This window comes from Bos indicus, chromosome 21 (genome assembly GCF_029378745.1).
Source record: "Bos indicus isolate NIAB-ARS_2022 breed Sahiwal x Tharparkar chromosome 21, NIAB-ARS_B.indTharparkar_mat_pri_1.0, whole genome shotgun sequence".
In the NCBI taxonomy this organism is placed as follows: Eukaryota; Metazoa; Chordata; class Mammalia; order Artiodactyla; family Bovidae; genus Bos; species Bos indicus.
In genome coordinates, this window is record NC_091780.1 from 21,928,809 (window position 1) to 21,956,158 (window position 27,350).

A 27,350-nucleotide genomic window follows, 5' to 3' on the forward strand; every position below is an offset into this window, starting at 1 on the left:
AGTGTTGGAGAAGACTCTTGAGAGTCCCTTGGACTGCAAGGAGATCCAACCAGTCCATTCTGAAGGAGATCAGCCCTGGGATTTCTTTGGAAGGAATGATGCTGAAGCTGAAACTCCAGTCCTTTGGCCACCTCACGCGAAGAGTTGACTCATTGGAAAAGACTCTGATGCTGGGAGGGATTGGGGGCAAGAGGAGAAGGGGACGACAGAGGATGAGATGGCTGGATGGCATCACTGACTCGATGGACGTGAGTCTCAGTGAACTCTGGGAGTTGGTGATGGACAGGGTGGCCTGGCGTGCTGCGATTCATGGGGTCGCAAAGAGTTGGACACGACTAAACGACTGATCTGATCTTTCATTTATTCAGTTATTTTTATTGTATGAATATGTCACAGTTTATCCGTTTTCCCACGAAAAGCATTAATGAGTCAGGACTCTGATATTGAAAGGTCATAGGTGGTGAGACTCAGCTTCCATTGGCTCCTAACGCGTTCTTCTCTCACTGCGCACCCGCCTCCATCTCGGGCATCTAGCCTCGCGCAAGTCAGAAGCGGGAGAGCTCAGAGCTCGCCGCTAACTTTGTGGAGTAGATGTGATCGACAGCCAAGATCCCCGGTGATCAGTGCCCTACGGATTCCGAGTTGGTTTCGCCCATTTCACCAAGTTCTGAAAATAGAGCAAGTGCCCAACGCTTCCTTGCGTGAGCTAGGAGAATTGGGTGTTCCCTTCAAAGTTAGTTTAAAGTAAAATCCTTTTATCACAGGAACACTCGCCTCTGGTCCGGGAAGAAACTTGAACGCTGATGCGTTGCCGCGCGTTTTCAAATGTCCCTTCCAGGACGCCGTCCTTTTCCGCGTACCCTGAGCGGTGCTCGAGAGTACGGGACTTCCGGGAGGTCTAGGAAGCCACCCCTCTCTTTGGTATCTCTGCAGGTGTAGACCCGCATCCAGCGGACGGGCGGAGTGGACCGGGAGGGGCGGGGCGGGATACAGTGGCTGCAGGCCTGAAGCAAGGTCTCTGGCTGCAGCTGTCTGGCCGAGAGGTGGCCGGCCATTCATTCCTCCAGTGTGGCTGACGAGCGAGGGCCCCTTGGGGGGCTTTTTCGGGTTCCGTGCCCTTACCTGAAGGAGAAACATCCTGCGCTTACCCGGGCCGCTGCCGGCCTCCTCGGAGCGGAGGAGGAGGCGTCCCCCTTCTTCCACCCTGCGGCTTTTCCACCCTGCGACCGCCGCCATGGCTTTTCCTCATCGACCGGACGCCCCAGAGCTGCCTGACTTCTCCATGCTCAAGAGGCTGGCCCGAGACCAGCTCATCTACCTGCTGGAGCAGGTCAGTGCCCTCCACGTCGGGGGCCTTTACTGCATCAACAGTTTAGCACTCTCTGGATGCCTAGTTCTTTCTTACTGAGTTCCCTTGATCTTGCCTTGGTCCTTGGAGCTTCTGTGGCAGGTCCAAAATGAAGCACTCAGGGAGAAAAATCAGAGAGCAGTTAAGAGCTTCTTGAGACGACCTGGCCAGAGTTATTGGAAATCCTTTTTTTTTTTTTTTTTTATAATACGGGCAAGGGAGACACCACTAATGTCAGGCATCACTGGAGATGGAAATATGGTTAAGACAAATTTGTCCTTAGGGATCTTACTTCCTGATCTATTCATAGGCATTACTGGGAGCCTATGAAGCACAAATTAGCACAAATAGGGTATTCTGGGGTAAATGAGTGACAGCTAGAGTTCATGAAACAGTCATTTCTAGCTGGAGTAATCTAGGAGTTTCGAGGACTGGAGTGTGAAGATAAGCATACTTTCCTTGGAGATGGGAGAGGGTATTACAGGCAGATGTACTGGTGGGAGCAAAGTTGAGGAACCAGGGAAGGACAAGGCATGTAATACATGGAAGAGAGGGATGAAAAATTAGTACTCTTGCCTGGAAAATCCCATGGACGGAGGGGCCTGGTGGGCTACAGTCCATGGGGTCGCTAAGAGTCGGACAGGACTGAGCGACTTCACTTTCACTTTTCACTTTCATGCATTGGAGAAGGAAATGGCAACCGACTCCAGTGTTCTTGCCTGGAGAATACCGGGGACAGAGGAGCCTGGTGGGCTGCCGTCTATGGGGTCGCACAGAGTCCGACACAACTGAAGCGACTTAGCAGCAGCAGCAGCAGCAGGCATTAGGTAGCTACTGAAGGTTTATCCCCGATTCCTGTGAATGTTTCAGCCTTGTTTCCCACCATTCCCCAACACCCAAGATTTCTCAACCTTGGTGACACTGACATTTTGGGCTGGTTAATTCTTTGTCGTGGGACTGTCCTGTGTAGTGTAGGATATTTAGCAGCATCCCTAACCTCTACCAGTAACACCAGATGTTGTTAACACACCCTGGCCCAAGATGAGACAACCTAAATGTCTCCAGACTTTGCCAGATATCCCCTGAAGGGCAAAATCAGTTCTGGTTGAGGACCACTGCCTACATGCATCTTAGCCATCAGGCGAACTGAACTGCTGTTCTGCCCTTACCATTCAGCCTTTGGCTTTCCCTGGCCTTGGCTTAATTGCCATCTCGATCTGTCACTGCCCACAGCCTACCCATTTGTCAAAATCATGTTGAGAGGAAGCTTTCAACGACTTCACCCTCTCTTCTGCTCAGTGTGACCTGTCCTTCCTCTGGACAGATGAGAGAGCAGCGTCGGGAATGGTGAAGCAGGAAGTGGGTGGGAGGGTGAGGACTGTCGTGGGTTAAGTTTTCTGCCTTGAACATTGGTTCTTTTTGTAATTAGAAGTAAAATGCCATTTGAAGAGATATTTGGCAGTTAGTTGTGGGGTTGCAGGATACACGGTGCAGTTTTGTTTTGTTTGGCTGCGTTCAGCAGATCAATTGGTTTATCAGGAGGTATGGAGGAGGAGGCAGTGGAGCAGAGGAGCAGTGATGTAGAACAGGGTCACAGGCGAGCAGGAGGGTTGTGTGACAAGGATGTGACCTTAGAAAGAAGGTGAGGGACTTCCCAGGCAGTCCAGTGGTTAAGATCCAAGCTTCAGTGCAGGGGGCATGGATTGGATCCCTGAGCAGGGAACTAGGATCCCACATGCTGCATGGCCATAAAAAAAGATGAAATATCTTTCCACTGGAACTAATAATGAATAGAAGACAAAAATAGGTGAATATGTAAAGAAATGGCAACTGTGGATATAGACAATAAATAAGATGCTGGGTTAGATGAGGTCTAGTGCCTTTCCAAGGAACTCAAGGAACTCAGAGACTTTTTTTTTTTTTAGTAATTTTCTTTATTGACTTACGTCTGTGTGGGGTCTTAGTTGCTGCTCCTGGGCTTTCTCTAGTTGTGGTGAGCGGGAACTACTCCTCATTGCAGTGCATGGGCTTCTCATCGCGGTGACATATTTGTTGCAGATCATGGGCTTTAAGGCACGCAAGCTTCAGTAGTTGTGGCACACGGGCTTAGTTGTTCCATGGCATGTGGGATCTTCCTGGACCAGGGATCAAACCCATGTACCCTGTGTTGGCAGGTGGATTCCTGTCCACTGGGCCACCAGGGAAGTCCCCAGCTCAGAGACTTCTATTAAATGGATGACTGAGTGAACTCTCAACTGAGGGGCTTGTATGACCTGAGAGTGATCCAACATGCTGTGTCTCCTTCAGCTTCCCGGAAAAAAAGACTTGTTCATTGAGGCGGATCTCATGAGCCCTTTGGATCGAATCGCCAATGTCTCCATTCTAAAGGTACCTTGCCCCCATTCCCAGGTGGATCAGGCCCCTCTTTCCTCATTAAGCAGTTTTTCTTTTGATGAATGGTACAAATTACTGAGGAGTAATTACTACCCTTCTAGGGTAAATACAGGATAGCAGAATTGAGTGGACTGGGAGGGATTGATCCTCTTTGTATTGTTTTTGAATTATTTAAATGTTGATTTTTCTACTGACAGTTTGAGGAAGGTTAAGTGGAATGGTTGTTAGGGAGGCATTTTGACTCCTAGAGTTAGTGTAAGTAGGAGGAAGCCCTTTCAGAAGACCCCAGTCTTTGTACCAGGCTTCAGGTTCCCAATCACACTTAACGTCCGTTGTTTTGTTTGATTCTTGTCTGTAGCAACACGAGGTAGACAAGCTGTACAAAGTGGAGAACAAACCAGCCCTCAGCTCCAGTGAACAGTGAGTGTCCGGGAGCCTCGGTCCCTGCACATTAGCCTGTGATCAGTCCTTGGCTGAGATCTAGCCCCATGACATATGTGATATCAAAGCATTCACTTCCCTGCACTTTTACAGTTTCATCCCTAGGTTATGATTTATCCTCCTAATTGGTCTCCTCGTCTGCAGTTTCTCCCTCCCTTGTCCTCCTCTCTCTCTAACCCAATCTACCAGCTCTAACCACATTGATTGAAAGAAAGTGAAAAAGTCGCTCAGTCGTGTCTGACTCTTTGTGACCCCATGGACTATACAGTCCATGGAATTCTCCAGGCCAGAATACTGGAGTGGGTAGCCTTTCCCTTCTCCAGGGGATCTTCCCAACCCAGGAGTTGAACCAGGGTCTCCTGCATTGCAGGTGGATTCCTTACCAACTGAGCTATCAGGGAAGCACTCCCCCACCACATTGATTAATCTTTCACAAATAATTTCCTTGTGATCTCCTCCAGAACCTTCAGGCCTTCCCTTACTTACCCACTACAGTCTGCATTGCTCATCATAGATTCCAAAGCTGCCTCCCAGAAGGCCTTGCGCCCTCTTTCCAGCCTGGCCTCTTGCACATACTCTCTTACCTGGTACACTTTCATGTGTTTCCCCACTCTACACACAAACCTCCGTGCTTCTGGCCACTCCACCCATTCTGCCTGACCTTCTCTCCTCTCCTCACTGTTCTCGTGACAGACACCCAGCCTTCAGAGCCCAGCCCCACTCCTCCACGAAGCCATCCCAGGGTGGCCACCCCGGGGTGATTGTCTCCTCCCCTGGATTTGCATGGAGATCAGTTTGTCCTGTTCACCTGGCACTCAGTCACATGCTGCCTGTTGTCTGGTGTTTGTTTTTATTTTCAGTATTTCTCAACTTAAGTCATGTACACCCTCCCTTAGAGGAACAAACCCTCCTAGATACATGGAGAAGACATCCACGAACCCCAGTTTGAAAAACATGTCATATACTTCCTTGCATTATTTTTGAATACTTGATGGTTAATATACTTCATGCATACATGCATCTTATTTTGCCCAATAAACTGTAAATTATTTGAGAGCAGAAACTTCTGGGTCCACCATGAGGCCAATAAGTACCCCCAGCTCATCACAATATACCTGCTTTATGTTTTTTAATTTACTTTTAATTGAAGGATAATTGCTTTACAATGTTGTTTTGGTTTCTGCCATACAACAGTGTGAATCAGCCACAAGTATACATATGTCCCCTCCCTCTTGAACCTCCCTCCTGTCCCCCACCCCATCCCAGCCCTCTAGGTTGTCACAGATCACCGGACTGAGCTCCCTGTGTATACAGCGGCTTCCCACTAGCTATCTCTTTCACATGTGGTAGTGGATATGTGTCGATGCTCCTCTTAGTTTTTCCCACCCTCTACGTCCCCTGCTGTGGCCACAAGTCTGTTCTCCACATCTGCATCTCTATTCCTGCCCTGCAAATGGGTTCTTCTGTACCTATACCTGCTTTACTGAGGGGAGTCTTCCGTGGTGAGTCAGCCGAGAACGCTGGCGTGGCTTTGGCTGGGTGAGAACTGTAGCACATGGTGGGAGAGTTGCCATGACTATCACCAACTTCATGATTTTTCTTCACTAGGATTTCCCCCCCTTCTCTCCCATAGGCTGTGCTTCCTGGTCAGACCTCGCATCAAGAATATGCGGTACATTGCCAGTGAGTGTCACAGTGTTCACCGTCACTAAGACCTGGGGGTGGACGGGAACGTCTGAGGGCACGACCACTAGGACCCTTTCAGAAGAAAAGAATTGTTCAGGTTGGCGGTGCCCCTCATCAAGGCTCGTCGCTTTCTTGCTTCTAGTCTAACATAAGGCCCATGGCTTTCTGGGCTGCATCCCTTCTGTCTTTAGGTCTCGTCAATGCTGACAAAATGGCTGGCCGAACTCGGAAATACAAAGTGATCTTCAGTCCTCAGAAGGTGAGTTTGGACCCATGTGGGAGTGAGATAAGGTAGAAGAGCATGAGGGACTGGGACGGGGTAAAGGGCTAGCAGCTGTGTCTCCCTCTAAGCGAATTCTGTGTGACTGAACAAAATACCTGCCATTGTCTTTTTATTAATGTAGCAGAGAGTCTCCTATCAAATTACCCCAAATACAGACTGTACAGTGGTGAGAGGTGGCCTCTACATGTGAGCGTGTGTGTGCTCGGTTGTGTCTGACTCTTTTTGACCCCATGGACTGACTGTAGCCCTCCAGGCTCCTCTGACCATGGCATTCTCCAGGGAAGAATACTGGAGTGGGTTGCCATGCCTTCCTCCAGAGGATCTTCCCGACCCAGGGATCGAACTTGAATCTCCTATGTCTTTTGCATTTCAGATGGATCCTTTTACCACTGTGCCACCTAGGAAGCTATCCTGCTTAGGAATATAAGTATATGAAGTATAACATTATGACTACGGCAAGAATATTATTGAGTAAAATAACCAATCAGAATTACAAGATACTTTTTAATGTTATTTAAAGGAGCTATAGCAGTTAATTTCTAGTTTTTGTAGTCTTACAGAACCCTTTTTTTCCAGTTATACTTCCAAGGACATATTTGTTTAAAAAGGGAACAGAACAAGTTGGTAACAGTTTCAAATAATGCTTCAAGCCTCCATAACACACAGAAAAACGAAACTGAGATTTTAATGAATTTTTTTCTTTCTAACAACCTATCAAATCAAATTCTTTGACCTGATTTTCCATCACAGGACGGTCTCTGTAGTGGCTGTAGGGAAGAGGAGATCTCTCTTTCTTCCTGAGCTCCCTCTGTTAATTATGAAGATTGGCAGTTTTCCAAGTGGGCAAAGGAATCCCATTAGTTAGAATTAAAAATAGGCCTATAAGATTTCAGTTTTTATTTATTTTTTTGGCAGTAAAATAATTAGATATTTTATTTACAAAAGTAAAAATAAGATTTGAGTTTTGTGAATCAATCAGTTTGATCTTTAAAAGGAAAAATATGGGAAATAATAATAATCAGATCAGATCAGATCAGTCGCTCAGTCGTGTCCGACTCTTTGCGACCCCATAAATCACAGCACGCCAGGCCTCCCTATCCATCACCAACTCCCGGAGTTCACTCAGACTCATGTCCATCGAGTCAGTGATGCCATCCAGCCATCTCATCCTCTGTCGTCCCCTTCTCCTCCTGCCCCCAATCCCTCCCAGCATCAGCGTCTTTTCCAATGAGTCAACTCTTTGCATGAGGTGGCCAAAGTAATGGAGTTTCAGCTTTAGCATCATTCCTTACAAAGAAATCCCAGGGCTGATCTCCTTCAGAATGGACTGGTTGGGTCTCCTTGCAGTCCAAGGGACTCTCAAGAGTCTTCTCCAACACCACAGTTCAAAAGCATCAATCCTTCAGCGCTCAGCCTTCTTCACAGTCCAACTCTCACATCCATACATGAGTTACATATAAAAGATGTCAATTTACATAGCACACAAAAGTAGGCAGAATAATTTTATACAATAAACAGTCATAGGAGATGCTAACAAAGTACTGGATAATATGCCACTTAGTAAAGGAAAATAACCTACACAAAGGTTAAAAATTGACATAAACCACCAACATAAAAATTATGAAAGCTAAACCAAATTGGGAAAATATTTATAAGTATTGCTATACAGAAAACTCACATACACCCATAAGAAAACTTTGATTCTAATAAATGAATTAGCAAGAACATTATTTTAATTACAAAAGGAATGGCTTAGAAATATTTGGAAAAGTCAGCCTCATTAATAAAACAATGCTGATTAATAGATTTAACTTTTTTTTGGACCTATTAATAAAGATTTTTTTCTCTCATTTTGCCTTTTTTTTAATATGTCAATTATATACATTTTTATTTTTTAATACAAATTTGTTTATTTTAATTGGAGGCTAATTACTTTACAATATTGTATTGGTTTTGCCATACATTGACATGGATCTACCACGGGTGTGCATGTGTTCCCCATCCTGAACCCCCACTCCCACCTCCCTCCCCATGCCATCCCTCTGGGTCATCCCAGTGCACCAGCCCAGAGCATCCTGTATCATGCATCGAACTTGGACTGGCAATTCGTTTCACATATGATAATATACATGTTTCAATGCCATTCTCCCAAATCATCCCACCCTCGCCCTCTCCCGCAGAGTCCAAAAGACTTTTATACATCTGTGTCTCTTTTGCTGTCTCGTATACAGGGTTATTGTTACCATCTTTCTAAATTCCATATATATGCGTTAGTATACTGTATTGGTGTTTTTCTTTCTGGCTTACTTCACTCTGTATAATAGGCTCCAGTTTCATCCACCTCATTAGAACTGATTCAAATGTATTCTTTTTAATGGCTGAGTAATACTCCATTGTGTATATGTACCATGGCTTTCTTATCCATTCATCTGCTGATGGACATCTAGGTTGCTTCCATGTCCTGGCTATTATAAACAGTGCTGTGATGAACATTGGGGTACACGTGTCTCTTTCCCTTCTGGTTTCCTCAGTGTGTATGCCCAGCAGTGGTATTGTGGGTCGTATGGCAGTTCTGTTTCCAGTTTTTTAAGGAATCTCCACACTGTTCTCCATAGTGGCTGTACTAATTTGCATTCCCACCAACAGTGTAAGAGGGTTCCCTTTTCTCCACACCCTCTCCAGCATTTATTGCTTGTAGACTTTTGGATAGCAGCCATTTTGACTGGTGTGAAATGGTACCTCATTGTGGTTTTGATTTGCATTTCTCTGATAATGAGTGATGTTTAGCATCTTTTCCTGTGTTTGTTAGCCATCTGTATGCCTTTGGAGAAATGTCTGTTTAGTTCTTTGGCCCATTTTTTGATTGGGTCATTTATTTTTCTGGAATTGAGCTGCAGGAGTTGCTTGTATATCTTTGAGAGTAATTCTTTGTCAGTTGCTTCATTAGCTATTATTTTCTCCCATTCTGAAGGCTGTCTTTTCACCTTACTTATAGTTTCCTTTGTTGTGCAGAAGCTTTTAATTTTAATTAGGTCCCATTTGTTTATTTTTGCTTTCATTTCCAATATTCTGGGAGGTGGGTCATAGAGGATCCTGCTGTGATTTATGCTGGAGAGTGTATTGCCTGTGTTCTCCTCTTGGAGTTTTATAGTTTCTGGTCTTACATTTAGATCTTTAATCCATTTTGAGTTTATTTTTGTGTATGGTGTTAGAAAATATTCTAGTTTCATTCTTTTACAAGTGGTTGACCAGTTTTCCCAGCACCACTTGTTAAAGAGATTGTCTTTTCTCCATTGTATACTCTTGCCTCCTTTGTCAAAGATAAGGTGTCCATAGGTGCGTGGATTTATCTCTAGGCTTTCTATTTTGTTCCATTGATCTATATTTCTGTCTTTGTGCCAATACCATACTGTCTTGATGACTGTGGCTTTGTAGTAGAGCCTCAAGTCAGGCAGGTTGATTCCTCCAGTTCCATTCTTCTTTCTCAAGATTGCCTTGGCTATTTGAGGTTTTTTGTATTTCCATACAAATTGTGAAATTATTTGTTCTAGCTCTGTGAAAAATACCGTTGGTAGCTTGATAGGGATTGCATTGAATCTATAGATTGCTCTGGGTAGTATACTCATTTTCACTATATTGATTCTTCCGATCCATGAACATGGTATATTTCTCCATCTATTAGTGTCCTCTTTGATTTCTTTCACCAGTGTTTTATAGTTTTCTATATATAGGTCTTTAGTTTCTTTAGGTAGATATATTCCTAAGTATTTTATTCTTTTCATTGCAATGGTGAATGGAATTGTTTCCTTAATTTCTCTTTCTATTTTCTCATTATTAGTGTATAGGAATGCAAGGGATTTCTGTGTGTTGATTTTGTATCCTGCAACTTTACTATATTCATTGATTAGCTCTAGTAATGTTCTGGTGGAGTCTTTAGGGTTTTCTATGTAAAGGATCATGTCATCTGCAAACAGTGAGAGTTTTACTTCTTCTTTTCCAATCTGGATTCCTTTTATTTGTTTTTCTGCTCTGATTGCTGTCGCCAAAATTTCCAAAACTATGTTAAATAGTAGTAGGGAGAGTGGGCACACTTGTCTTGTTCCTGACTTTAGAGGAAATGCTTTCAATTTTTCACCATTGAGGATAATGTTTGCTGTGGGTTTGTCATATATAGCTTTTATTATGTTGAGGTATGTTCCTTCTATTCCTGCTTTCTGGAGGGTTTTTATCATAAATGGATGTTGAATTTTGTCAAAGGCTTTCTCTGCATCTATTGAGATAATCATATGGCTTTTATTTTTCAATTTGTTAATGTGGTGTATTACATTGATTGATTTGCAGATATTGAAGAATCCTTGCATCCCTGGGATAAAGCCCACCTGGTCATGATGTATGATCTTTTAAATGTATTGTTGGATTCTGTTTGCTAGAATTTTGTTAAGGATTTTTGCATCTATGTTCATCAGTGGTATTGGCCTGTAGTTTTCTTTTTTTGTGGCATCTTTGTCAGGTTTTGGTATTAGGGTGATGGTGGCCTCATAGAATGAGTTTGGAAGTTTACCTTCCTCTGCAATTTTCTGCAGGAGTTTGAGTAGGATAGGTGTTAGCTCTTCTCTAAATTTTTGGTAGAATTCAGTTGTGAAGCCGCCTGGTCCTGGGCTTTTGTTTGATGGAAGATTTCTGATTACAGTTTCAATTTCTGTGCTTGTGATGGGTCTGTTAAGATTTTCTATTTCTTCCTGGTTCAGTTTTGGAAAGTTGTACTTTTCTAAGAATTTGTCCATTTCTTCCAAGTTGTCCATTTTATTGGCATATAGTTGCTGATAGTAGTCTCTTATGATCCTTTGTATTTCTGTGTTGTCTGTTGTGATCTCTCCATTTTCATTTCTAATTTTATTGATTTGATTTTTCTCCCTTTGTTTCTTGATGAGTCTGGCTAATGGTTTGTCAATTTTATTTATCTTCTCAAAGAACCAGCTTTTGGCTTTGTTGATTTTTGCTATGGTCTCTTTTGTTTCTTTTGCATTTATTTCTGCCCTAATTTTTAAGATCTTCCCTTCTACTAACCCTGGGGTTCTTCATTTCTTCTGTTTCTAGTTGCTTTAGGTGTAGAGTTAAGTTATTTATTTGACTTTTTTCTTGTTTCTTGAGGTATGCCTGTATTCCTATGAACCTTCCCCTTAGCACTGCTTTTTACAGTGTCCCACAGGTTTTGGGTTGTTGTGTTTTCATTTTCATTCATTTCTATGCATATTTTGATTTCTTCTGTGATTTGTTGGTTATTCAGCAGTGTGTTGTTCAGCCTCCATATGTTGGCATTTTTAGTAGTGTTTCTCCTGTAATTGACAACTAATCTTACTGTATTGTGGTCAGAAAAGATGCTTGCAAGGATTTCAATTTATTTGAATTTACCAAGGCTAGATTTATGGCCCAGGATGTGATCTATCCTGGAGAAGGCTCCATGTGCACTTGAGAAAAAGGTGAAATTCATTGTTTTGGGGTGAAATGTCCTATAGATATCAATTAGGTCTAACTGGTCTATTGTATCATTTAAAGTTTGTTTCCGTGTTAATTTTCTGTTTAGTTGATCTATCCATAGGTGTGAATGGGGTATTGAAGTCTCCCACTATTATTGTGTTATTGTTAATTTCCCCTTTCATACTTGTTAGCATTTGCTTTATATATTGTGGTGCTCCTATGTTGGGTGCATATTTATTTATAATTGTTATATCTTATTGGATAAATCCTTTGATTATTATGTAGTGTCCTTCTTTGTCTCTTTTCACAGCCTTTGTTTTAAAGTCTATTTTATCTGATATGAGTATTGCTACGCCTGCTTTCTTTTGGTCTCTATTTGCGTGGAATATCTTTTTCCAGCCCTTTACTTTCCATCTGTATGTGTCCCCTGTTTTGAGGTGGGTCTCTTGTAGACAGCATATATAGGGGTCTTGTTTTTGTATCCATTTAGGCAGTCTTTGTCTTTTGGTTGGGGCATTCAACCCATTTACATGTAAGGTAATTATTGATAAGTGTGATCCCATTGCCATTTACTTTATTGTTTTGGGTTCGAGTTTATACACCCTTTCTGTGTTTCCTGTGTAGAGAAGATCCTTTAGCATTTGTTGGAGAGCTGGTTTGGTGGCGCTAAATTCTCTCAGCTTTTGCTTGTCTGTAAAGCTTTTGATTTCTCCTTCATATTTGAATGAGATCCTTGCTGGGTACAGTAATCTGGGCTGTAGGTTATTTTCTTTCATCACTTTAAGTATGTCCTGCCATTCCCTCCTGGCCTGAAGAGTTTCTACTGAAAGATCAGCTGTTATCCTTATGGGAATCCCCTTGTGTGTTATTTGTTGTTTTTCCCTTGCTGCTTTTAATATTTATTCTTTGTGTTTGATCTTTGTTAATTTGATTAATATTGTCTTGGGGTGTTTTGCCTAGGGTTTATCCTGTTTGGGACTCTCTGGGTTTCTTGGACTTGGGTGATTATTTCCTCCCCCATTTTAGGGAAGTTTTCAACTGCTATCTCCTCAAGTATTTTCTCATGGTCTTTCTTTTTGTCTTCTTCTGGGACTCCTATGATTCAAATGTTGGGGCATTTAACATTGTCCCAGAGGTCTCTGAGATTGTCCTCATTTCTTTTAATTCGTTTTTCTTTTTTCCTCTCTGCTTCATTTATTTCTACCATTCTATCTTCTACCTCACTTATCCCATCTTCTGCTTCTGTTATTCTACTGTTGGTTCCCTCCAGAGTGTTTTTTATGTCATTTATTGCATTATTCATTATATATTGACGCTTTTTTATTTCTTCTAGGTCCTTGTTAAACCTTTTGCATTGATCCTTATCTCCAGGCTATTTATCTGTAACTCCATTTTGTTTCCAAGATTTTGGATCATTCTCACTATCATTATTCAGAATTCTTTATCAGGTAGATTCCCTGTCTCTTCCTCTTTTGTTTGGTTTGCTGGGCATTTATCCTGTTCCTTTACCTGCTGGGTATTTCTCTGCCTTTTCATCTTGTTTATATTGCTGTGTTTGGGGTGGCCTTTCTGTATTCTGGCAGTTTGTGGAGTTCTCTTTTCCTCTCTGTGGGTGGGGTTGGATGGGTGGCTTGTCAAGGTTTTCTGGTTAGGGAAGCTTGTGTCGGTGTTCTGGTGGGTGGAGCTGGATTTCTTCTCTCTGGAGTGCAATGAAGTGTCCAGTAATGAGTTATGAGATGTCAGTGGGTTTGGTGTGATTTTGGGCAGCCTGTATATTGAAGCTCAGGGCTATGTTCCTGTGTTGCTGGAGAATTTGCATGGTATGTCTTGCTCTGGAACTTGTTGGCCCTTGGGAGGTGCTTGGTTTCAGTGTAGGTATGGAGGCGTTTGATGAGCTCCTATTGATTAATGTTCCCTGGAGTCAGGAGTTCTCTGGTGTTCTCAGGATTTGGACTTAAGCCTTCTGCCTCTGGTTTTCAGTATTATTCTTACAGTAGCCTCAAGACTTCTCCATCTATACAACACTGATGATAAAACATCTAGGTTAAAGATGAAAAGTTTCTCCACAGTGAGGGACACCCAGAGAGGTTCACAGAGTTACATGGAGAAGAGAAGAGGGAGGAGGGAGATAGAGGTGGCCAGGAGAAGAGGGAGAATCAAAAGGGGAGAGAGCAAGCTGGCCAGTAATCACTTCCCTATGTGGTCTCCACAGTCTGGATCCTCAGAGATGTTCATGGAGTTACATATAGAAGAGAAGAGGAAGGAAGGAGACAGAGGTGGCCAGGAGGATAAAAGGGGAATTCAAAAGGAGAGAGATCCAGCCAGTAATCAGTTCCCTAAGTGTTCTCCACAGCCTGGAACACACAAAGAGATTCACAGAGTTGGGTAGAGAAGAGAAAGGGGAGGGAGGAGATGGAGGCAACCTGGTGGAGAAAAAGGAGAGTCCAAAGCAGGAGAGAGCAGTCAAGCCAGTAATCTCGCTCCCAAGTAAAAATGGGTACTGAAGGTTGGGTTCTTAAAGGTACAAAATTGATAACATATACCAAAAAGCAAACATTAAAAATCTAGATTAGAGGTTGGAGTCTCAAAAATATAATATTAAAGAAAAAAACAAAGTCAAAAATTATAAAATATATATATATATGAAGTTTGCTTTAAAAAAATAGGGTCTTTTTTTTTTCAAAGTAATAGGTTATAAAAGTGAAAATTAAAGGAGTAATGGAGGACTTAAAAATTAAAAAAAAAATTTTTTTTTTAATTTAAAGAATGATAATAGTAAAAATATATCTAGGACTTTCTCTGGTGTTGTTGTGGACAGTGTGGGGTCAGTTCATTTTCAGATAGTTCCTTGATCTGGCTTATACTTCTCAAGGTCTATAGGCCCCTTCCTATGTAGTCAGTGCTAACTACAGGGTTTTAATCTATTGTACCTGTCACTCCCAAGGAGGGTCTCTCTGTTTTAGCTTCTTCTGTTTGCTGGTCTCTTCAGTGTCTAATTTCCGCCCTGGCACAGCGGGGCGGTGGTGGACACTTTTGTAGGCTCACTTGTTCAGTCGTGCTGTGGGGAGGGAGGGACACTGCAAACAAATAACACTGGCGCGTCTAGCAGTGTCTCGGCCACACAGGGCCTGCCCCCGCTCACGGCGTGTGTGCTTTCCCTGTCTACACCGCTTAGGCTGTAGGTTGCTCTGCCGGGAACTGTCTGAGGCCGGCCCTGGGTTTCATGCACTTCCCAGATCTAAGCCGCTGGGGTTCAGGTACTCGGGTAGTCCTCAGAGGCGCAGTCTGTTGGGACTGCGTTTTGTGCCCAGGTGCTTGGCGAGCGCGGTCGCTGCGACTTATTGCCTCCCCTGTCCCTGCTGCTCGGTTTTCTGGGTGTACCTTCCCAGGCGGATGTCCAGAATCCAGAGAAGTCTTGCTTAGCAATGAAGCGTGCTTGCAGTTTGGTAGAGGATGCCTCTCTCGGGCCGCAATTGCCCCCTTCCGGCTCTGGCTGCCCTCGCCTGCCTGTCTCCGGCGGGGGATGGCCCAGTCAACAGCCAGCTTGCTCTGCTCAGTCCTTTGTTCTATGAGCGGGCCTGCCAGGTGTCTTAGGTTAGGGCTTTTTGCAGGATAGCTGTCCCACATTCTGGTTTGCTATCTCAAGTTAGTTCCTTCAGATTGTCCTCGGGGCATTCAGGCCCCGTCCTTACTCTAAGCAATGCAGCCAGTGCCTCCCTGCCCAGCCCCTGCTTGCTAGTGGCGGATGCTGGTGTCTGCGCTGCTTCTCCACTGGGAGTTACCGTTGGGCATGTAATCTGTGGTTTTAATTATTTATTTATTTTTCCTCTCAGTTATGTTGCCTTCTGAGGTTCCAAGGCTCGCCACAGACTCGCCAGTGAGAGTGTTTTCTGGTGTTTGGAAACTTCTCTCTATTTTAAGACTCCCTTCCTGGGATGAATCTCCATCCCTACCTCTTTTGTCTCTCTTTTTATCTTTTATATTTTTTCCTACCTCCTTTCAAAGACAATGGGCTGCTTTTCCGGGTGCCTGATGTCCTCTGCCCACATTCAGAAGTTGTTTTGTGGAATTTACTCAGCATTGAAATGTTCTTTTGATGAATTTGTGGGGGAGAAAGTGGTCTCCCCATCCTATTCCTCCGCCATCTTAGGACCGCCCCCGATTTCAGTTTTTATTTATCTGGCTGGGCACGGTCTTGGTTGTGGCATGCTGCATCTGTAGTTGATGTGTGTGGGATCCAGATCCTTGACCAGGGATCGAACCTGGGCCCCCTGCATTGGGAGCCTGACACAGACATCACTGGATTTGACCACAGAGATCTAGGGCATCTAGATAAAAAGATGAAGGTGGGTGTGAGGAAGCAGAAGCAGTGGTAGCGGATAATTCTTCACAAACCCAGTGATGTCTGTGTCAGGCTCTTCTACCTAACATCTCTGGTGTTGGAGATGGCTGCCCATTCTTCCTTGAACCTCTGCCTTTAGAGGTGCTATTTAGAGGCGCTAGTTTCTCTGTTCCCGCCTCTGTGGATTCTGTCTTGGTCTTCTCTGGAAGGTCCTGGACTGTGTACTCTGAATTTTCGTGCCCTAGAGTCTTGTCCTTAGCTCTCTTCTTTGTGTTCTTTTGAACAAACTACCTAGTTTAAATGTAATGTATGTGCCATGAACCCCAAGGCTGTCTGTCCAGACCTCCCCCTGGTGTCTGCAGAGGTCCCATGGACATGTCCTAAGCAGAGCTCCTTCCTTCCCCTCTCCGCCCCACTGCTCTTTACCTCCACCTGCTCCTCCTCCTCTGTATCTATAGTACCGTCACACCCTTTTCCGAGCTCTACCTGTGGCACTCACCCTTCCGTGACAGCTGAATACTCTCTCCTTTGTAAAGCTTTTCCAGTCAGTCAAGGAGAAAAGAGCAATTGACTTAATAAATAGATAAAATGGATGGAAAGGAAACAGTGTTAGGCCGGATGATTCCAGTGGTCCTTTCTAGATCTAAAAGTCTGGGTTCTCCTGTCTTTTTCACTGGATTCAGTAACTGTGGTCCTCATCAGTGACCACAGAGGAATCCAGAGAAATGGAAAGAACAGAGAAGGGGGTTACTAATCAGCTCCCCTTGTCTTTCAGTTTTATGCGTGCGAGATGGTGCTTGAGGAAGAGGGCGTCTATGGAGGTGAGAGGAGATGGGTGTGAGTGGAAGGGGGAGGATGTGTGGGAGAAGGCCCTGAGGGTTGCCCCCTGCCGTATCTCCTCCTTTTCGCTCGCTGTCTCATTCCCATTGGCCTGGCAGGAGGAGAGTGTCCTTAGAGTGGGAAGAAGGACCCCAGCTTAGACCACGAGTGGGAGAGTATGGAAGGGATCCTGGGGGGTGTGGTTGGAAATCACCCGTGCTCTCTTCCTTCCCTCCCAAGACCCCCACAAGGACACCGTGTGCCTTCCCTCCTCTGTGTGCAACACAGACCTGGTCCCCAGTCCTTCCTGCAGGAAATCCTGCTCGGAATAAAGCCCAGCGCCCTCAGTGTGGCCTCCTGCACCTCCGTGGTCTGGCCCCTTCCTGCCCTTTAGACTCATCACGTGTGCTCCTCTCTCCTGAGTCACCGCCCTCCAGCCATGGGGACTTCACACATCTGTTCCCGTTGCCTAGAATATTCCTCACCCTACAGCTTCTTTGCTTACCTGAATCATACTTGAATTCTAAGCCTAAATGTCACTTCTTTAGGGAAGTCTTATATCCGTAGTTGGGGTTAGATCCTTGAGCTGTTTGCACTCTTAGGTTGCTGTTTCCTCTTTGGAGCCTGCAACTGGAATCCTGTTTGTCGGCTGTGCGCCCTCCCACTTGACTGTAAGCTGCAGAAGTTAGGAGCGTGTCCCCAGTGTCCCCTACCCTAGTGCCTGTACGTGCGCAGCTTTCAGTCAGTGCTGTCAGATGATGCATAGATAAATAAGTGTTTCATCGGCACTCTTGGTCGGCACTCTAATGGAAACACATCACTTATCACATTGTATTACAGGCTGTTACACACGCACATCCTTTCCTTATCAGCCTGTGAGCCCCTTCCGGGCAGAGACTGTATCTTACTCATCTCTGAGCATCCCGTGCTTAGTGCAGTACCTGAGGCAGTGGGGCAGGCCCTCGGGAAGTCTCGCACGACTGCAGTGGGCCTTCCCTCTTCATGTGGAGCCTCGTGCCTTTGGCAGGAAGGCTGATGCTCTCTGTACCCACAGATGTGAGCTGTGATGAATGGGCCTTCTCTCTCTTGCCTCTTGATGTGGATCTGTTGAGCATGGAACTACCAGAGTTTTTTAGGGACTACTTCCTGGTGAGTGCAGGGCACTCGGGTCTTGGCATCAATGAGTGGGGACAAACATGGGGTCCTGTGGGCTATGGATTCAACCTTCTTCCAGCTCATCTCATGTATCATGAGTGATACTGATTTGGAGGTGGAATGCTGCTGACTGATATTCACAAGGCTTCCTTTGGGGCCAATGAAAATGAACCTTCCGAAGCATTGCCGAGACCCTGCCCTTCTGCTCCGGGGCTTCTAGGCCTCGCCCCTTTCCAGATGAATCTGTCAGGTTGATCTATAGCTTTGTGGCCCACGTGGTCCCTGCAGGAAGGAGATCAGCGTTGGATCAACACTCTGGCGCAAGCTTTGCACCTCCTCAGCACCCTGTATGGACCCTTCCCCAACTGCTATGGAATCGGCAGGTGTGCCAAGGTGAGCAGTTCTGTTGCTCAGATGCCCATATTTCACCCATTTTCTGCCCACTAAGGATTATTCGAGGGCATCTGTGATGTGATGTATAGGCTTTTGTTGCCCCAGAAGAGGTCCCCAGAGCAGAGAACTCATGTGGCTAACAGAACAGCAGGACACCCCTGGGTAGCATTCCTAAATATTTGGGGGCAGTGAGATTCTTTCACTGCTGTGGGGAAGGATGGGGAGGGATGGGAACAGATGTTCCTTGGGGTCAAGGAGAAGGATTGCATGGAACGGGTTGGGTTCTATAAGTGTGGGGCTGCAGAAGGGACCTGGACTCAAGACTGAGGACGTGCTGGGCCCTAGCAGATGTCGTATGAACTGTGGAAGAGACTGGAAGAGGAGGAGGATGGTGAAACCAAGGGCCGAAGGCCAGAAATTGGACATATCTTTCTCCTGGACAGAGGTGAGCTGTGCTCAGCGCTCCTCTCTTCATGGACCCGAGAAGACATGGGAATATCGGAAATATAGCAGACACGGTGGCACAGTTGGAATCCTCCAGCGGTGGCTGTGAATGCCAGCATTGACCTGGGGGAGGGAGGGCGTGGGCACTTGGGCCCCATGGACACTGAGCTAACTGGGTGGTAGGCTGAGTCGAGGAAGACCCTCACGGTCGGGGATCTCGATTTCAGACGTGGACTTCGTGACGGCACTTTGCTCCCAGGTGGTTTACGAGGGCCTGGTGGATGACACCTTCCGCATCAAGTGTGGTAAGTGGCATTTCGGCGAGACAGGGGTGTGCTCGACTCCTTGGGCCTCCCTTGGGGAGGACTCAGAGTGAAGTGCTGGCTTCCAGATGGTTTGTTGTGGTTTTGTTGCAAAGTCCGACTCCTTTATGACCGCGTGGACTGTAGCCCACCAGACTTCTCTGTCTATGGGATTTCCCAAGCAAGAATTCTGGAGTGGGTTGCCATTTCCTCTTCTAGGGAATCCTCCTGGATCAGGGATCGAACCCGTATCTCCTGCACCAGCAGGTGGATTCTTTACCACTGAGCCACCACTGTGTGCTCAGTCATGTCCGACTCTTTGCAACCCCATGGGCTGTAGCCTGCCAGGCTCCTCTGTCCATGCAATTTTCCAGGCAAGGATACTGGAGTGGGTAGCCATTTCCTACTCCATGGGCCACCAGGGAAGTCCCCAGATAGTTTGGGGGACCTTTAACTCATTTTTTTTTTGCCTTGCATGTGGGATCTTAGTTGCCTGACCAGAGATCGAACCCAGGCCCTGGCAGTGGACCCAACCAGAGCTCTAACCACTGGACTGCCAGGGGAAGTCCTGGGGACACCTTTCATGGCAGTTCAGGAAAGGGTGGGGAAGGAAGGCTCCTTGGAGATCCTCAGAGCTGTCCCCTCTGTTCTTAAAGGGAGTGTTGACTTTGGCCCGGAAGTCACGTCCTCTGACAAGAGCCTGAAGGTGCTGCTCAATGCCGAGGACAAGGTGAGCACGCAGATGCCCGCAGACGATTTCCCGGGCTGCTGCCACCACGAGGCTGCGGGCCCCCGTGCTGGGAGGGGAGGCCGAGTCCCTGGAGGGAGGGCCATCCCGCCAGCTGAGAGGGCACCCCAGGGCACACAGCAGGGATCTGACACATCCTCATCGACCATCCCGCCAGCTGAGAGGGCACCCCAGGGCACACAGCAGGGATCTGACACATCCTCATCGAAATCGGCTCAGCTTTCTCTGCTAGAACCGCTGAGCGCGCGCCCTGTGCTGTCGCTGCGCGGAGGAGGCAGGAAGACGGGAGGTCTGAGTCTGTGCAGTCATCTGTTCCTGTCGCATTCCCCTCACAGGTGTTTAATGAGATCCGGAACGAGCACTTCTCCAATGTCTTCGGCTTCCTGAGCCAGAAGGCCCGGAACCTGCAGGCCCAGTATGATGTGAGGCTCCCACCTGGGGCCTCTGTCTGTTCCCTCGGTGGCTCCCCAGGCTGCTGCTGCTGACGCCCCTGATGCTACTATGGGGCGGGGGTTATGGGGGGACCTGCGGGTGGGCAGTGGTCACTCCTGTGTGAGGGCAGAAGGCCTGACCTCTCCGGCATGTCCCCACAGCGCCGGAGAGGCATGGACATCAAGCAGATGAAGAACTTTGTGTCCCAGGAGCTCAAGGGGCTGAAACAGGAGCACCGCCTGCTGAGCCTCCGTATGTTTCAGCTTGAGGCCAGGGTGAGGGGAGGGCTGCAGAGGAGCTCTGCCTCTGGGAGGAGATCCCATTCATGTATCAAATAGTGCTTTTTAAAAAAAAAAAAATTATTTTAATAATATCAGTGTTTCTGGTTGCTTTTTTAAAAAATTATTTATTTATTTGGCTGTACTGACCTTATTGCGGCATGTGGGATCTAGTTCCCTGACCAAGGGTTGAACCTGGGCTCCCCTGTGTTGGGAGTGTTAGCCACTAGTCCACCAAGGAAGTCCCGAATAGTGCTCTTATTTGCCCCGAAATGGGAAGAAGTGCTCCTGCACTTTGCTTGAGGAAGTTTTTATTCTCCTGAACAGTAAAGAGACCTCCTTCCAGAAACAGGAATGTGTCAGCTCCCCTTTTGTCCCGTCTGCAGATATCGGGGCCTGTGAATCCATCATGAAGAAGAAAACCAAGCAGGACTTCCAGGAGCTCATCAAGACTGAGCATGGTGACTTGGCTACCTCTCCTGCTTCCGCTTCCTGGACTCCCAGCCCCAGCCCACCCTGAAAAGATGCTCTTTGGCACTGTCCAGTGCTGGCTCCTGCTAGAAGTTCTGGGGGCCCCTTAACCCACCCCAAAAAGGATGGAGAAAGAGATGGAGAGACAGATGCCCGTTAGCATAGATGGCAACAAGCTGAGCCACTCCCCCAGTAACAGGCTCTCCTCTGATTCCTTGCAGCGCTGCTGGAGGGGTTCAACATCCGGGAGAGCACCAGCTACATTGAAGAGCACATAGACCGGCAGGTGAGGCGGGGCGGCGCGGAGCGGGGAGTGGGGAGCGGTGGGGCCCAAGCAGAGGAAGAAGAGAGAACGCGTGTTACAAAACTCGAATTCCCCCTGACTTTCTTCCTGTGCAGGTGTCACCCATAGAAAGCCTCCGTCTTATGTGCCTTTTGTCCATCACGGAGAATGGTGAGTCCCAGGGACCATAGGTTGAAAAGCTGTACCTTAGGGACAGAAAAAGTCATTTTGAAAGAAAGAAATGTCCTAGCAGACAACATTCCCCTGTAATCTCATGGATTCTATCCCCTGTAATAAAGCAGGTTTTTGTTTGGGGTGAAACATCCCCAGGTCATTAAGGTGATTTATTGTTCCGGCCCTAAGGAGGTCTGCATCTCGTCCTCTTCTCTGCAATAAGGCCTGTCCCATCGTAGGACTGTCAAGGGCAGAGCTGAGCAGCATGTCTCTCATTATTCCATCTGGCCTCCTACCCTCAACACGATTTCATAATCAAGATACAGTTCAGGAAAAACCAATTTCATAAGCATTTTAGAAGCTCGGATTCTGCAGCTTTTCATGGCAAACTGTTCTGAGTTTTGAAGTCTTCCAGTTTACAAATATTTTTAAAATTTGTTTATTTTTGGCTGCACTGGGTCTTTGTTGCCGCAGGGTGCTCTTGTTGTGGCACACGGGCTTACTTGCTTCACAGCGTATGCCCCCTGCATTGGCAGGTGCGTTCCTAACCACTGGACCACCAGCAAAGTCTCAGCAAATATTCTTTAAGGTTGCTTTTACCCAAAGAAGTCATTTGCTTATTCTAAATCCCCTTTATTGTAGTTGGAAGCCCATTTCCTCTTATATCTAAGAGTTCCCTGTTGCACTTTGGGAACCCATGTGGACACTTCTCCCATTCCTCACTTGCTGTTAAGCAATTCCTGGAAGGACTGGCCCCTAGCCAGGGAAACACACACAGGAAGGCCCTTCTCCCTGTGCTTGCATTCCCCTCCCCGACCCCCATGGATGAAATTGGCATTTGTCAGTATCCCTTCTCCAGGGCTCTTTCTTGGAACCCTCAGATCCAGGCTTTATCTTTCAAAAAGCAGGCTTCAGTTGAGGAGTCAATTTAGAATTGACTACACAGGATGCAAAGTTAATATCAAGTCCAACTCCTTCCTTCTCACTCAGTTCAGTTCGGTTGTGCAGTCATGTCCGACTCTTTGTGACCCCATGAATCGCAGCACGGCAGGCCTCCCTGTCCATCACCAACTCCTGGAGTTCACCCAGACTCATGCCAATCGAGTCGGTGATGCCATCCAGCCATCTCATCCTCTGTCATCCCCTTCTCCTCCTGCCCCCAGTCCCTCCCAGTATCAGGGTCTTTTCCAGTGAGTCAGCTCTTCTCATGAGGTGGCCAAAGTATTGGAGTTTCAGCTTCAGCATCAGTCCTTCCAATGAACACCCAGGACTGATCTCCTTTAGGATGGACTGGTTGGATCTCCTTGCAGTCCAAGGGACTCTCAAGAGTCTTCTCCAACACCACAGTTCAACAGCATCAATTCTTCAGTGCTCAGCTTTCTTCACAGTCCAACTCTCACATCCATACATGACCACTGGAAAAACCATAGCCTTGACTATATGGACTTTTGTTGGCAAAGTAATGTCTCTGCTTTTGAATATGCTATCTAGGCTGGTCATAACTTTCCTTCCAAGGAGTAAGCATCTTTTAATTTCATGGATGCAATCACCACCTGCAGTGATTTTGGAGCCTAAAAAAATAAAGTCTGACACTGTTTCCACTGTTTTCCCCATCTATTTCCCATGAAGTGATGGGACCAGATGCCATGATCTTAGTTTTCTGACTGTTGAGCTTTAAGCCAACTTTTTCACTCTTCTGTTTCACTTTCATCAAGAGGCTTTTTAGTTCCTCTTCACTTTCTGCCATCAGGGTGGTGTCATCTGCATATCTGAGGTGATTAATATTTCTCCCGGCAATCTTGATTCCAGCTTGTGCTTCTTCCAGCCCAGCGTTTCTCATGATGTACTCTGCATATAAGTTAAACAAGCAGGGTGACAATATACAGCCTTGACGTACTCCTTTTCCTACTTGGAACCAGTCTGTTGTTCCATGTCCAGTTCTAACTGTTGCTTCCTGACCTGTATACAGATTTCTCAAGAGGCAGGTCAGGTGGTCTGGTATTCCCATCTATTTCAGAATTTTCCACAGTTTATTGTGATCCACACAGTCAAAGGCTTTGGCATAGTCAATAAAGCAGAAATAGATGTTTTTCTGGAACTCTCTTGCTTTTCCCATGATCCAGAGGATGTTGGCAATTTGATCTCTGATTCCTCTGCCTTTTCTAAAACCAGCTTGAACATCCTCCTCATTAGGGTTTGTGTTTTTTTCCTGCGGGGAGGAGGGTTTGTTGATTGGTGGGTTTGGCTGTACACGTTAGGACACCTCAACTGGCTCCTGAACCTTTACCTTTCTTACCCTCAGGTTTGATCCCCAAGGATTACCGATCCCTGAAAACCCAGTACCTGCAGGTAAGGCCAGGAGAATGTGTTCTTGAGGGAATTTGGTGGACATTTTTGAAAGAGTTGAAGAAGAAATAGCCCCTTTCCAGTCCTGGTTACCCTTCTGTTCCCATGCGGCCTCCCTCCCAGCACAGACACCCTTCCCACCGCCCTCATTTCACTCTGCTCCCCGCTTTATGTGGCTAGTGCGGGAGGGAATTTGAACAGTTCAGCTGTTGGAACCAGTGGTGAGTTCTTGGCCTTGGACTCTCACTTCAGCTCCTTATGAGGCATCTATACAGCTTTCCTTCCAGGTCCTTCTGAAGTCCTGCCTCCTCTGTGAAGCCTTCCCCACCTCTTCCCATCCATAATTTTCTGTGTTCTTTAATTGTTTCGTGCTGCTTTTATTGTCTGTTTGGTATTTGGTTATTTCCGATGTGACTTCCCCAGCACAGCACTGTAAAGCAGTTATCCCCCAATTGAAAAAAAAAAAAATTCTTCCCCACAAACAAGTGTGGGCTTCTCAGGACACAGAACACATAATCCTCCTCTCGCCCACCTCCGTATCACCTCACAGGGCTAGGCCCTTGGTGGATGCTTGGTAGAGAGCTGAATTGCATTTTGTTCAGAGCTATGGCCCCGAGCACCTGCTGACCTTCTTCAACCTGCGGCGAGCTGGGCTCCTAACAGAGCAGGCCCCGGGAGACACCCTCACGGCCGTGGAGAGTAAAGTGAGCAAGCTGGTGACGGACAAGGCCGCAGGTGAGCAGGGAGCACAGGTAGCCCCTTCTGCCCCCCCTGGCCCTTGGTGCCTCTTCTCTCAACAGGCGGAGCATGCTGGCCAAGGAGAGAATGAGCTGAGGGAGGAGAAGGCAATTCCTTACTGTCACTGCCCTTACCACCACTCCTTCTGCTTTCCTGTTAGAACAGCTTCCAGTTAGTAAACACTGATGTGCTAAGCCTTTTAGATACACTTTTTCATGTAATCCTCCCAAACCTTCTCCATGGTAAGTTGTATTATCTCCATTTTACACATGTGGAAACCGAGGCAGAGGGAGGTTAAGTGACTTGTTCAGGGCCCCTCAGTCAGTCAGGTTTGACTCCAAAGGCCACACCCTTAACCAGTAAACTGTAGCTCACCCTGTAGATTGCATTCAGTAGAGGGCTGGTGCCCTATAGAAGGAGGAAGACTGTGGGTGGGGAGAGAAAGGTCGTGCATGTCTTGATGGGTTTCAGGGAACTGTAGGTGATCTGCTTTGAGGAGGGTCTTCAGGTGTGATAGGTCCTGCTCTTTGAGGAGAGGCGGTCCTGTCACTTCCTGAATGGTATCACCCACGGCAGCATAAATTTAATCCATAAACCTTAGATAAAACCCAGCACAGATTTCTTTCCCAGGAAAGATTACTGATGCCTTCAGTTCCCTGGCCAAGAGAAGCAATTTCCGAGCCATCAGTAAGAAGCTGAATTTGGTATGTGGATCAGGAGTGGCTAGGGGAGGCAGTGGGTTCAGTCCTTTGTGGAGTACTTTGAGCCCACAAAACCCTTTCTGTTACTTTGTTTTTATAAAGATCCTTTTGTTTGGGAACTTCCCTGGTGGTTCAGTGGTTCAGACTCCATGCTTCTAAAGCAGAGGTGTGGGTTCAGTCCCTGGTCAGAGAGCTAAGTTCCCACATGCTACCAAAATGCAGCCAAAAACTAAAAATTAAAGGAAAAAGATTCTTTTGTTTGGTAGCATTATAGCATGAGTTTAATTTAATAATGAGACAAGACACAAAGGTTCATTCATTTAGTAAACATGTAACACATACCTATGAGTACCAGAGAATGTGCCAAGTGCCGCTTCAGTGACAGGCGTGTCCCATGTCGCTGCTGGAGGGTCACAAAGGGGCACTCTTGCCAGGGCACACGGGCCCTCATTCAGCAGAACTGGCAGGTACTGAACAGCTTCCATCTTTGATTATGGAGTCTTTCCCCGCCCCCGCAAGGCTATTGCTGCTTCTCCCTTTAGTTGAAGTAACAACTGCTCTTAGGGGTACACCACTTTTCTCTGACTCGGTAAAGGACTGGAAGGCCGAGTTGCCACTCGCCTCCTGTGTTCCCCTTTACCCTCCAGATCCCACGCGTGGATGGCGAGTATGACCTGAAAGTGCCGCGTGACATGGCGTACGTGTTCAGCGGTGCATACGTGCCCCTCAGCTGCCGAATCATCGAGCAGGTGAGAATGTGGCCCCCTCTCATTCACACTTCATGCTCTCTGCTTTCTCTTCGTCCCTGGCCTGGCCCAGCTTGTAACTACCCGAGCAGCTAGCAAGAAACGTGACAGTCTGGCTGCCGCTGGACTTGAAACTAGCGCTTGTGCCTTCCCAGGTGCTGGAGCGGCGGGGCTGGCAGGGCCTGGACGAAGTGGTGCGGCTGCTCAACTGCAGTGAGCTGGCCTTCACAGGTGCATGGCCTTCCTTGCCCAGTGGGGGCGGGTGAGACAAGGGGAGGGCGCGAGGCACCACCCAGTACGAGCCTGCGTGGCCAGTGAAGAGCCGAGGCTGGTCCGGTCTTTGCAGACATGACCAAGGACGACAAGGCCTCCAGCGAGTCCCTGCGCCTCATCTTGGTGGTGTTCTTGGGTGGCTGCACGTTCTCTGAGATCTCAGCCCTCCGGTTCCTGGGCAGAGAGAAAGGTGAGAACAGGCCTCCATGGGATCTGGGGGGCCAAGGGCAGAGACCTCAGAAAGGCTTCTTTACAGGCCTCTGGGTACCACCTGCTGCCATCTTGCTGGGGGCCGAACAGCAGGGAGCCCTGTTCCACCCAGCATGGCAAGTTGCTGGGCCCGAGAGTGTGGTGCTGGTGCACCTGTGACTACAGACTGGTGCTCTGACCCAGCCCGGCTGTGGAACTGGAGGGGCCCCACATGGCTGGTGTCGGGGGCTCAAATCTGCCCTTGGTCACGTTTCATGGCGCTTTTACTCCTTAGGGTACAGGTTCATTTTTCTGACGACAGCAGTCACCAACAGTGCCCGCCTCATGGAGGCCATGAGCGAGGTGAAAGCCTGAAATTTTCCCTGCCAGTGTTGATGTCTTCCCTGGACGTGTTCCTCAGTGGGATGCAGGAGTCTGACTCGCAGCTGCTAAGAAGATGTCTACCAACCACCCTCCTAAGAGCTGGGGGGCAGGGAACTCACTTGGGATCTAGAGAACCTGAGGAGAGAGTTCACCTCCTGCCCCCAGGATGTTTTTTTTTGTTCATGAAGTACAGCCCCTGCTAATAAGATAAGGAGGATCTTTTTCTAAATCCTCTTTGAGTATCACTGTAAATAAAGCCTCTACTCTCAACGTATTATGTTTAGTTCTGGACAGGCACTTCCACAGTTTATCGGGGGGAGGTAGAGGGGGCTTTATATAGCAGCTTTGTGTGCTCCACGGCTGGGACTGGGTAGTTTCTCTGGGCCTGTTCTGTTTCTTCCTTGAAACTTGCCCTGTAATTCACTTTCCTTAATCATAAAACAGGGATTAGATGATCAGTAAGCACCCTTCCAATTCTAAAATTCTGTGACTCATTGTATTT

General features: G+C 46.8%; 1 protein-coding gene across 2 annotated transcripts; it reads left to right on the forward strand.

The window, feature by feature from the left end:
- The first annotated feature begins 903 nt into the window (after positions 1-903).
- VPS33B (VPS33B late endosome and lysosome associated) lies at positions 904-27,122 on the forward strand. Of its 2 annotated transcripts, XM_019983868.2 has the most exons (23): positions 906-1,330; positions 3,656-3,736; positions 4,101-4,162; positions 5,817-5,866; positions 6,061-6,128; positions 16,748-16,793; positions 17,846-17,940; positions 18,235-18,339; positions 18,688-18,784; positions 19,011-19,088; positions 19,742-19,815; positions 20,169-20,255; positions 20,427-20,517; positions 20,930-21,004; positions 21,236-21,300; positions 21,414-21,468; positions 23,774-23,820; positions 24,420-24,552; positions 25,186-25,259; positions 25,904-26,005; positions 26,158-26,233; positions 26,349-26,465; positions 26,760-27,122. In XM_019983868.2, the coding sequence occupies exons 1-23, from the start codon at positions 1,235-1,237 to the stop codon at positions 26,837-26,839; spliced, it is 1,854 nt and encodes a 617-aa protein (XP_019839427.2). In that variant the 5' UTR covers positions 906-1,234; the 3' UTR covers positions 26,840-27,122. The 2 variants fall into 2 exon arrangements, with proteins under 2 accessions (XP_070631236.1, XP_019839427.2); XM_070775135.1 differs by lacking the exon at positions 26,349-26,465 and having other exon boundaries at positions 904-1,330.
- The last annotated feature ends 228 nt before the right edge of the window (positions 27,123-27,350 follow it).